General features: G+C 43.4%; 1 protein-coding gene across 1 annotated transcript; it reads right to left on the bottom strand.

The window, feature by feature from the left end:
* Positions 1–4,473: 4,473 nt before the first annotated feature.
* On the bottom strand, positions 4,474–10,009 carry LOC149164043 (uncharacterized). The gene is made up of 3 exons (XM_089429350.1): positions 9,118–10,009; positions 6,191–8,510; positions 4,474–5,662 (listed from the first exon to the last, which is right to left on the bottom strand). Exons 1-3 carry the CDS (start codon positions 10,007–10,009, stop codon positions 4,474–4,476), a joined length of 4,401 nt encoding a protein of 1,466 aa, XP_089285476.1.
* Between the last annotated feature and the right edge of the window lie 2,003 nt (positions 10,010–12,012).

Genomic DNA, 12,012 nt, shown 5'->3' with positions numbered 1-12,012 from the left:
ATTCTTCCTCATCTCTCCACATAAATAGAGGAATGCAAGACTTAGAAAAGGTTCAGAAATTCTAGAGAAGCATGACATGTTATATTTTCATATTATATTTCCTTAGTAATACAGATGTTTTTAGAATATCAAGGAAACACTGTTGATTCCCTGTTCAAAGGATTACAGTATGTGTTCCCCTTTGTGTAACTAATTTTTATGGTCATGCTTCTTCCCTAAATTCATGTAATTATTATTACTAGATGTGTTTCAATCTTCCTCACATATTCATTAGTATCCATATGTTAATGCAAATGCTTGTAGTTGTTTCACATATTAATTTGCCTTTAACATTGTTTATGTATATGCATGTGAGGACTATTGAGATTAGATCTTTAAATTTGAAACACATTATCCCTTCATTCATTATTTCTGCTTGTAACCCAAATAAGCATAGAAATCCTTACTACCCCAAGCTCTATGTGTTGAATATAGAAGTCTTGAAGCGTTGTGCTCTATGTGATGAAATACTCTTCTCTCTTATCCTCTCTCACCTACTCTGAAAAATATTATTAAGTTATAAGACCTTGAAGCTCTTTGCCTCCACTATTTTTATGCTTATTTATGAGATTTGAACTAGTGAAGAAGTATCACAAATCTATTTTTTTCTTTGGATTAATGAACCAACCTATTTCCTATGTACATACGTATCCATAGATCATATGTGTTGTCTCTAGTTTCCTGTAAATCATTTGAGACACACCATTTTAGATGTTCCCAAGCACTGGTCTTGGAGGAATCCAAGGTTGTCTCTCGGAGATACTACAGAAACTTTACAGCCACACTACATAGTTCCTATGTATACAGAAACTTGGTTCTAGCATCCCCCAATATTGCCACGAGTGAGAGTGCAGTCTCTGCTACATGGACCATTCCCGAAAGTGTCGTTAGTATAGGGTTTTGTTGGTTGGTAGAGCTAAATCTAAGCCTTAGCCTAAGCCCCTGGAGCTAACAAATGGTTCTATTGCCGAGACTGGGATATATCTGGGGGATGTGCGATGTGATGACTAACTAAAAAAGAGATCCAAGATTGGGTAGATCTAAAGTAGAACGAATTTGCAGCACAGGAAAATAGAAATCTGCTCCAGTTGACCAAAAGGTTGTTACATAGGTATATCAATAAAGATAAGTACAAGATTTTTTTCTCATCATTCTCTAATGAGATGCATGAGTGGATTGCAAAACTAGCTGCAAATGTTTCATGTTGGAAACATGATGATCCTACTATGTGGACCCAAGATCTAGTTAAGCTACTTAAAGAGCCCGAAAATAAGGTCGCAAGAGTTATTGACTATTAGATCGATAGTATTCTTGGAAGCTTTATTATTGAATTCACGATTGACACATCAGTATCCTACAATGAAGCTCAACACCAGTTCTTCAAAAGTCTGTGAGATAAGTACCTGAATTTTTTAAAGCTCTAGATTAACATGGTGTTGTGTGAAAATGATGTACTGCATATGAATTAATTTTTAAAAGAAGCTAGACTCGACCTACATGAACCATAAAAAGGTTCAAAATAGAGCTTGATAAATTCACTTAGGGTGAGTACAGTCCATTATTGGGTGAATTAGAAAGTGAAGAGGAAAGGAGAAACCATAGTATTCCTAGAGGTGCGTCACAGTGAGATAATCAGGGAGCTTATGGGATTCCCCATCCGACCACTACATGTCCACCTTCACCTCCACCTCGTGCACCTACACCTGCACCATATAACATGGCTAACGTAGTAAATATGCCTATTTTTAAGGGTCAGGGATGAGAGAATCTTGATCAATTTTGGTTTGTCACAAAAGTTTTGTAGGAAGCACACAAAATTAATGACAATGATATGAAGAAATCACATCTTGTCGTAGTGTTACAGGACATAGAGTTTTCATGGTATATCACTCACCGAGCTACTTCACTAATTGAGACAAAGAGCACATTAAACGTATAGTTCAAGAAGCCCAAGTCATAATGACAATGCATTATAGAAATATCCTATATTATGAAATCAATCGATGAGACTACCTAGGATGTAGATGAGAGGTTAAAATTCATGTTGGGACAAGTCAACTTCTAGATCTCCAATGAAAAGCGCAAAGAGTGGTTATAGTTGTGCTATTTCCACATCTCAGATTACCATTATCACAACAAAAGATGGGGAAGGAGATGTAAGTATTAGAAATTTTTATGAAGTTGGAAGCTTCACTCATACAAGATACTCACATAGGGGTTCAGTACATACAATCCCAATTAGCAAGCTTCCATATGGAGTTACAAGATTTCAAGAAAGTAAAGGAAGCTCGGTTTGAGATGCACTCAGAAGTTTGGTCTACAAAGTGTAAAGTGGAGGGCCACTATAAGGACCAATGTCTTGTTTATCACGATTATGTGGCTGCTGGATGTCCTAGCCCTTTGAAGTTAGAGCCTAGTGCTGGACCAAGTACTGGACTGAGTGTTTGGTGTAGTATTTTCCAAGTTGCATGCCAACATCAGACTAATCAATATTATTTGTTACAAAAATATGTGTAGTCACCAAGGAATTATTTTGTAACTTATGTCAATCAATAGGACATGAAGAGAAGGATTTTTGTAGCTATCATTTGATGATGGATTGAACTCTCACATATAGGATGCAAGCTAAATGTCATGCATAGGAATATCATTGTTCACTTGTTGTCCATAGAGGATTTCAAGTTCAAGGACGTGGTCGAGGAGTGGGAGTTGGATTAGGTTAGGGTCAGATGATATGCTATAACTGTGGCAAACCTGGGCATTTTTCACAACTTTGTCAGAACCCCACTCACCCCTCCTGTCAATATTGTAAACAATTTGATCATGTGATATGGATTTCTCCATTTTAATGGCTATGATGTAGGAAAACAAGAATCAACAACTTGTGCAGAATTTACAAATGATGAGATATCAACCATGCAAGGATGATCCAAGTGTTAATATAGTGACACGAAGTGGTGTGACTACACGAGAAAATATGAGGGTAAAAAACTTGTGGCAAATGCATGCATTAGGAAGGTATGAGAGAAGAGTATTGGGTTCAATATGCAAAGGGAGAAGGAAACATTCATGGAATAAAAGAAGAGTTTCATGGACCCAGGAGCTTTGACATTGAGGCCACAGACACAATTAGTGTTGTGAAAGAATAATTCTGAAGTCGCTACAACGATGGAGAAATCTGATCCAATTGTTCTGAAATCATTCCTGCACTATGAAGTTGCTTAGAAATCAGAAAGAAGTAGGGGGATTGCAAGAGATCATTGATAAATTTCCTAGTAAAGAAAATCCACAGTGAGAACAATGCGTAATAAACAAGCTAAACATAAATTAGAAAAGAACTAGATGTGAGATGTGATTAACTATGAAAATTAGTGAATTTAAAATGGATGAGGTAATTCTTGACTTGGGATATGATAAAAATCTATTGCCGAAGAAAACATGGGAGAGAATGGGGAAACCCAAGTTGCTGATCTAAGAGGATCTTGTCAATCCAGCATGAGCGGAGTCTTCAGTGGTTTAACAAGGAAGTGATCGTCAAATGATCATGGTTGATGAGGTCTTGAACTTTATCATCTTTGCCAATATTCATTGTCAGCATTCAGTGTCTGGTCTCTTCATCTTCGATAGTGATGTTTATGGTTCGTATTATCCGATGTTGGTTTTAGTTCTGCTAGTAATGTCAATGGTTGATATGGTTTTCATGGAATCCCAAGGATATGGTTTTGTACTTGGTTGTCGACATTGGTTTTTGTCAGTTTCGCTAGAGTTTGGTTGTCAGTTGTGGTCCATGGTTATCATCTTATGGGTTTGTATCATCATGTGATTGTATGTCACATTCTGACAATTGTTGTAAAAGGGTTTGTTTTTAGAGCTAAATATCTAAAGACCTACACCTAAATCCTAATACATTGAACTTAACCTAAAGTATTTATATAAATATATGTTTAAAAACCTAAGACTTTGTGATAAAACATATGCTACATCTATGGTGAAAAAATATACCATTTAAACCTAATACACCTAAAACTTAACCTTTTTTTTCCCGTAGAAAAAGTCGTAATTTCTATTAAATCAGGAGAAATTACAATCTGTAGATGCAGAGCATATGCATACTGAGGCTGGTTGCCTCTCAGGGCCTCCGAAGAGACTGTTAATTGTTCCAAAAAACTGAAACAGATAAACTATCATGTAAACATTCTTCTCCCCAAACTTTTATCCACACAGGGAGTTTGGAGAGGTATATATAAAAAATGATCAACAGAGAGAGATAAACACATTCAGGATTCATTTGCAGTGTAGCTGTAGCTTACTGCCAAAAAAACAGCAAAAATAAATAGCTATGTTTATCCGCCATGGTCGATTACTGATCATATACAACAGTTTATATATAAAAGACAAGAAAAAAATAGTATTTTGAGCATGTTGGGACCCCTTTCAGTTATGAGCATCCCTTTGAGCTTGGTAGTCATCAAAGGGTCTGTGATAGTGTTGAAAGAAGGTTCCGTCCAGATCTTCTTGTATTAACCAGTCCGCTTCCTGCCTCTGTGCTGCTTGCTTGGAAAGGTGGTCCGCCCGAGAGTTGCGCTCCCTGTATATGTGGCGACAGTCAAATAATTCAAATGCATCTGTTAGTCTGAGTGCCTCATCCAGTATGTGTCTCAAAGAGAAAGCAGTGCATGATGATTTTCTGGTGAGCCAATTACAAACAATTTTTGAATCTCCAAACAGTTGAAGTTTTGTACAGCCTTTCTCATGTGCAAAAAAGATGAGGTTTTTTGCAGTGGAAAGTTCAGCATAATTGTTTGTGCCTCTTCCCAGGGGAATTTGTATCATGTAGTAGTGATTCTCCCTCAGGTAGAGGAGTGCTCCCCCCCCACAGGTATCAGCTTGGGCGGAGCCATCAAAGTATGCCCAAGGGAAGGATTTGTCTATGAGTTCTGGGGTTATGGTCCGAGGGGGGGGTGGAGGAGGATCTTCTGGTATGAGGGCAAGGTCTGCAAACATGTGGGCAATAATGACCGGCCAGAGGGGAGGTTTCTGATAAAAAATTGCACGGTTCCTAGCTATCCAGATTGACCAGCACATTAGAAGAGGGATATTCTTGTTTTTTCCAGTGTGTTGTTCCTGCCAGTTTGTCCAGGCCTCGAAGATTGTCATGCCATGCCATTGATGGAGGGAGGGGGAGTGAGAAATGAGAGCAGCCCATTGTTCTTTTACAACCGGACAGGTGAGGAAGAGATGTTCTGTATCTTCATCATTCCTTCTGCATAAGTGGCACCAGAAAGGTCCATAGAAGGATCTCTTCTTCAAGTTTGCCCCCGTTGGAATTTTATTGAAAAGTATAGCCCACATGAGGAGTCTCGTTCTTGGTGCTGCCTTAAGGTGCCAAATTGCTTTCCACCATTGCTGTGCATTGTCTGGCTGGAAGGTGTGCATCAACTGAAGGTATCCCTCCTTTGGGGAGTATGTACCATTTTTGGCTAGAGCCCAGACAATCTCGTCTTCCCCCTCTGTGATTCTGATATGAGCTTGTGTGAGTGCCTCTGTGAATGCCTCCCATTCTTGTCTCCATGGAACTGGAATATTGAGGTCTCGAGAAGTCCTCCAGGCCTGGTGGAGAAAGCTGGAGTTTTCATGGTCTGCAATATGAGCAATATTTGTAACACCTTGGTCCCTTAGATGCGCTAGGAGCTGTCCTGATAATCTATGCATGTTTCCACACCCGATCCACGGGTCAATTCCTAAGCGGACGGAGTCTCCCTGTTTTATCCTCCATGTCAGACCCTCCCGAATTAGGGGAAGAGAATTTATGACTGCTTTCCATATGATGGAATGTCTTCCGTTACCCCTATGATCCCTACGAATCCAGCTGTAGATGCTTTTTGGAGCAATGTATTTTTCCATGACCACTTTCTTCCAGAGACTATTTGTTGTGAGGAGCTGCCATCCCAATTTTGTTGCCAATGCATTTGCCAATAGGTCTAATCTCTTAATTCCCCAGCCTCCCCATTTTTTTGGTCTAGCAATGGTGTCCCATTTTACCCAAGCAAAGAGATTTCCCTGATGAGATCCCTTCCATAAGAATCTACAACATATTTTTTGGATTCTGGTTAAAATCCCTCTTGGTATCCAAGCCAGGGACATCCAATACATCGGCATTGCTTCCAGCACAGCTTTGATAAGAGTAAGTCTTCCAGCCCTCGTGAGGTATCTATTATACCAGACATTGATCCTTTTCTCCACTTTAGTGATTAGCCAGGTCCAATCGGCTATTCTGTATCCTCCGTGTTTCACCCTGAATCCCAGATACTTTAGCCCTTCCTCCATAGGCTGTATGTGGAAGGGGAAACGGTTTTTTGTGTAGATGACTTCATGAGGGGTGCATCCAAACACTGTTAAAGTAGATTTCTGTACATTAATTACCATCCCCGTAGCCTTCTGGAAGAGATCAAAAACCTGTTGGAGCGCCGATGAGTCAGCCATGCTGCCATTCAAGAAGATCAATACATCATCCACAAAAAGTAGATGTGTAAGGGAACAATTATCCGAGATTTTGATCCCTTTGATGCGGCCTCTGCTGTGTTCAGATGCAATTAATCTGCTTAGACCTTCCATTATGAGCAGAAAAAGGAGGGGGGATAGGGGGCAGCCCTGCCTGAGGCCTCTCTCAGCAGAAAAAAAGGGGGTGGGGGAGCCATTGAGGAGGACACTGAAAGGTACATCGGAGATGCAACTCATGATCCTCTTAATAAAAAGGAATGGGAAGCCCAGATGGGTGAGAAGCATTCTGATGTATAGTAGATTTACCCTGTCAAATGCTTTTGAGAGGTCCACCTTGAGTATCATGCCTTTTAGATTTTTGCTGTGCACAGAGTGAAGGAGTTCTTGAGCTGTGCCTATAGCTTCATGGATCTGGCGTTTGTGTAGGAAGGCAAATTGTTTAGAGGAGATATTGGCCGAGAGAAAGGGCTTGATTCTGTTTGCTAGAATTTTGGCCAATATCTTGTAGAGGCAGTTGCATAGTGAAATAGGCCTAAATTCATCAAAAGACACTGGCTTATCTGATTTGGGAATGAGAGCTATGAAGGTGGCCTTTATGCTCGGGGGAATGGATCCATTTAGACAGCAGTGATTGATAGCTTTAAGAATGTCATGCCCAAGCAGCTCGAAGAATGCAAGGTAAAATTCAATGGTCCAACCGTCAGGGCCCGGGCTTTTGTCCTTTTGGAAACCCTTCATGGTGGCTTCCAATTCTTCCAGAGAAATATCTTTTGTAAGCTCCTCAGTATCATCCTCCTCCACAAATCTGGGAAATTGCTCTGCCACCCTCATGATTTCCAACAGATTTGCTTGACCTGGGGCCTTGTATATATTCCTGAAGTGCGCAGTTGCCAGATATGCAAGTTCTCCAGGTCTTCTTACCAGATGTCCTTGTTCATCCTGTAGCTCCCATATAGTGTTGATCGCCTTCCGTCCATTTGCAAACCTGTGGTAAAACTTTGTGTTCTCATCCCCCTCCTTGAGCCAAATGGCTCTGCTTCTTAGTCTCCAGGAGTCCTCTCTGTCTCTAAGGATCTGTGATCTCTGTTTGATCAGATCATCATACATGGATTTCTGATCAGGGGATAAGAAGGTGCCATCAGAATGGGATTCTAGAGCCTCAACAGCTTGTTCCGCCAGGGATATAGTTTGATCATCCTGTTTTCTTTTCGCTTTTGCCCATTCCCTTGAGATCACTTTGATTTCAGCTAGGTTCCTGACAAAACCAGTGGCTGGGTCTAAATCCTCAGGAATCGGGTGAGCTTTCCAGAAATCCGATATCAACTTGATGTAGGAGGGGTCCCTGAGCCAAGTAGCATTAAATTTGAAAGGAGCTTTCTGAGCCTGTTGTCTTGCTTCCATTTCCAGATATATGGGCCTATGGTCTGAGATCCCACCACTTCCTACCCATTGTCGAGATCTAGGGTGATGGGTACAGAGCCCTTCTTTCATGATAAAACGATCCAGTCTTCTTGCTAGACCTTGGTCCCCAGTTTGGTTGTTTTTCCATGTGTACTGGGTCTTTGCAGTGGGAAGATCAATCCAGTGGTGATCTTCAAGAAGATGCCCAAAGAAATCCGAGAGGGGATCTATTTGAGCAAGGTGGCCCCAGGATTCAGAGAAGCCAATAGAAAAGTTTAAATCTCCTCCCAAAATAATGTTCTCAGCTTGAAATAGTGGGGAGCCAAGGAGTCTATTCCAGAATAGCTCTCTGTTTTGACATGGACCGTAGACATTTATGATTTGTAGATTTTCCTCCAAGTCTTTTGAATATATTTCTTCCCCAAAAAAACCCCCTCCACCCCATATGTTCTTAAGCAGGATGGAATTGTTCTTTAGCCCCATAGCAATGCCTCCTGACCGGCCAGATACATCTATAGCTGTGAAGGTCCACCCAGGCATCCATGAGTTAAGAGTGGAGATTGCAGAGTCTGCAGTACATAAGGTTTCTTGTAGGAAAATGATGTCCACAGGATTAGAGAGTAAGAGTCGCTTCAGGGCCGATTTTTTATCCGGCTGGCCAAACCTCTGCAGTTGAAGGACATAATTTTCATGGAGGGGGGTGGGGGAGGGTGTCCTACGCTCTAAGGGCCCTATCGAGAGTCTGCTGTTTGCCAAGGAGGACCTCCTCCTCAGTAAGTTTTTGTGAAATTGATTTTGAGGATGATCGACCGCGCCCCTGCTTGGGTGGGATGATATGGGATTCCATCATCATCCCCATGGAGTCCGAGACATTAAGCTTCGTGGTCGAGCGGGTGGGATACCTCGGAGTAGAGTTTACCGAGGGGGAGGGAGAGGGAATAGTAGGGTGGGGGAAGGAGGGGATCGAGGAGGTGAAAGGGAGGCCAGTTGGCCTCGGGATGGAGCAGGAGACATATAGAGATTGGGGAGGGGGTTTAGGAGGGCAGGTGACCTTGATCAGGTCGAGGGCCGAAGGGGAAGAGGGGGAGGGGATACTGATAGGGGGGGGCATGCCAGAAGCCGATAAACTCATAGAAGCAAATAGAGAAACAGAGGGAGATGATATAGAGGACATACCCGAGGAGAAAACAGCTCCTTTTGCAGCTTTGGAGCGCGTCATAGGAGGAGATGGAGGCCGAGTCTTGTTCGTAGCTTGCTTCTTGCGACGAGGTACAGGAGGCGCTTCCACCGTATCCGATGGGTTGTGAGGGTCTCTGCTAGGTGCCTTGTTCGCCTGTGGGTTAGGTGCTTCTTCATTGTTTGGCTGATCCTGACCAGAAGCAGTTTGCTGGGTCTTCTGCAAAAGGGGGCAGTCCTTAAAGAGATGACCCACCTGATGGCATCTCCTGCATCTGTAAGGGATGCCTTCATAATCCAGCTTCTGTTTTCTTGAAGTGGATTTCCAGTGAATGGCAATGTTTTCTGGCACTCCCCCTCTGGTGTCCATGTGCACTAGGATCCTTGCATAAGCCAGCGAGCCCGTCGAGATGTATGACTTATCAGATTCCATGTAAGTCCCGAGCGCATTCCCAATTCTCTTAAAAATGTCTTCCGACCAGTACTGCAAGGGCAGCCCCGGCAGCCTGACCCAAATCGGACCGATACCTAGCAACTCCGTCTCCGGGTCGAACAGGGGTGTCCATCTCTTGAGGAGGACCGGAGATTTCTCAAAATGCCAGAATGAAGAAAGAACCCAACTCGTGTGATCCGCCCGTGCAAATTTGAGGGCAAACCACCCTCGCACAAAAGTCTGCACCGATGGAATGTCCACGAGATATTTCCCCCAAATCTCAGTCGCCCATTCCTTTAATTTTGCCGCAGTGGCATGTCGGCCTCTAATCAGTCCCACGAGTACACAATCTTCCAGCTCCATGGCTTCATCCCACCAAATGTCCTCTTCCAGGCGCAGAAATGTGTCCTCCGCCGTCGATTTGGAACAGCGCTGCTTCTTGGCAGGGCGGGAGGACATGCGACCCAGATTTACCGTCGCCTGAGAGCCCTGAGGGGGGGGGGGAAGGGGGAGGGGGGAGAGGGTTTGACCCGGGGGTGGGGAAGGCTTCAGGGAGGGGAGGGACCTCGTGATAGCTACCGGAGGGAACGGGAGGGACCGAGAGAGGGTTTGTTACCGATAGAGGAGGGTTAGCTACCAAGATGGGAGGGTTTGCAGGGAGGTGAACAGGGAACTCCGTGGAGGTAACCGGGGGCAGGGAAAGGGGGGGGGAACCGGCATAGGGTTTACGCCATTCGGGGAGGGTTGTAAACAGTCAGCCAAGAAACCCAGAGAGGCCGGTGAAGGGATCGCAAAGGAGTTCCAAGAGGAGGGTTCACCAGGATAAAAGGAGGTGGGGAGAGGCGGGTCAGATGGGGGCGAAAAATGCTCAAAGCTAGCAGATAGATTCGCACTGTGCAGACCCCCAGATGAAAACGTGGAGCGCCAGATGGAGCTTTCCGCCAGCGGGGACTCCGAATAATCCACTTCCTCTGAGTCCATGGTGACAGCTGCTATATGCCCTTCTCGGAGAGCTGGTAACCGCCTGTAGGAGAACTCCTCGAAACCTGCTAACCGCTGTGCGTCGGCACCGACAGCGGGGGAGACCGATGGGGAGAGCTTGTTCCGTTACAGCAGGACGCTCTTGCCGTTACAGTGAAAACGACATCCACCAAGAGCTGTCGGCCAAAATAATGGGGAGGCGCCTTCCGAAGCAAAGTGATCAGGTGAATGCCATTACAGAGGTAAAAAAAAATGCCGAGGTAAAGTGGGAAAATAAACGGGGGAGAGAGGGTAAAATGAGGGATGAGGATCAAGGGACGCACGCGCCAGGTGCCAGCTCGAATCACGAGGAAAAACGGAATGGGGGTACGGGTGTGATGGGGTTCACAAAGCCGTAGAACGGCCTGCAAACCCCTGTCAGAGGAAAATCATAGCTAGGGTTCCGTTCCAGCTTCCTCCTCCTCGACCTTCGCCCAAGCCACCTAAACCTTAACCTATTCCTAAAGCCATGCATTAAAATGCATTAAACCTATGTATTCGAACCATTCAGCCATGGAAAATAGAAATCATTGTATAAAAACATAAACATTACAAAATGCATTCAACAGATCCCTAACCGCATTGGAACTACGACAGTGACCATGCTCAAGTGAACAGAATGTGGCTTCGGCTAGCAAGTGTCAAGGTTAACCGTTAGGGTTAGAATCAGAACCTGACCACAATGAAGTACAAGTCAACATGTGAACCAAAAACTTATTCACTGTGCAGTCGCGGTTGGTTCTGTAGTTTGGGGGAAGTCATGGTTAGGCAGGGTTAACAGTCGTATGTGAGCACCGGGTCAACTACAACCGCCAATCGTTATAGAAAACAGTGAGTGGAACCGCCAGAGCCCTAACTGCGGGATAACTCCATGTGTTCACATACGCTGTCAGCTCCTCCGCCTAGTTAGCTAACTACTAATGACTTTCGGGTTATTATAAGGTTGAAAGTGGGTTGTTAATTCAGATTTTTGGATATTTAATCAAACCTAGGCCTAAATTTCATTAAGTGACATTAATTCTTGAAACTAAAATCCTAAACCAACCCTAATTCGAGCTTATTCACTCCTAAACTTAGCCTAAGGAGGTTAGAATGCATTTGCATGACTATAAAGACAATTTTTCTCATTGAAGTGAAGAGAGAGTGGTTTTGAGTTTTGTATGCAGATTCTAGAGAATATAGGTTGTTTTGTATTCAGTGTAACAGGAGCATCTAGAGTCAGAATTGGGAACTATGATAGGTGTTGGAAAGATAATTCAAAGAGCTTTCTTGTGATAGTGACCAAAAGTGCTTATATGTATAATTAGTCTGGTGAATTTGCTATGTAATCGACCTCCTCGGATTTAATCCTAATAAAGCGGACACCCATCTTGAAAGCAGACTTGAAGACATAGTCCATCAGGGACAAACTCCATAATCAATATTGTTTTTTGGCATCACTA

The sequence above is a fragment of the Pinus tabuliformis genome, chromosome 5_1, assembly GCF_031772625.1.
Source record: "Pinus tabuliformis cultivar Carrire ecotype Pingquan chromosome 5_1, CPIR1, whole genome shotgun sequence".
NCBI classification, from domain to species: Eukaryota; Viridiplantae; Streptophyta; class Pinopsida; order Pinales; family Pinaceae; genus Pinus; species Pinus tabuliformis.
Note: the sequence above shows the minus strand (reverse complement) of the source record. Positions and strands in the feature narration are given on the sequence as shown.

Excerpts from the sequence above, each read along its gene's own strand:
- LOC149164043 (XM_089429350.1), bottom strand. The coding sequence starts at position 10,009 with ATGTCCTCCCGCCCTGCCAAGAAGCAGCGCTGTTCCAAATCGACGGCG. Across the intron at positions 8,511-9,117 it reads AGGAGCTGTTTTCTCCTCGG|ACTCTGCAATCTCCACTCTT; the intron begins GTATGTCCTCTA and ends TATGTACTGCAG. Across the intron at positions 5,663-6,190 it reads GTGCTGGAAGCAATGCCGAT|CTTTCTCCACCAGGCCTGGA; the intron begins GTATTGGATGTC and ends TGAAAACTCCAG.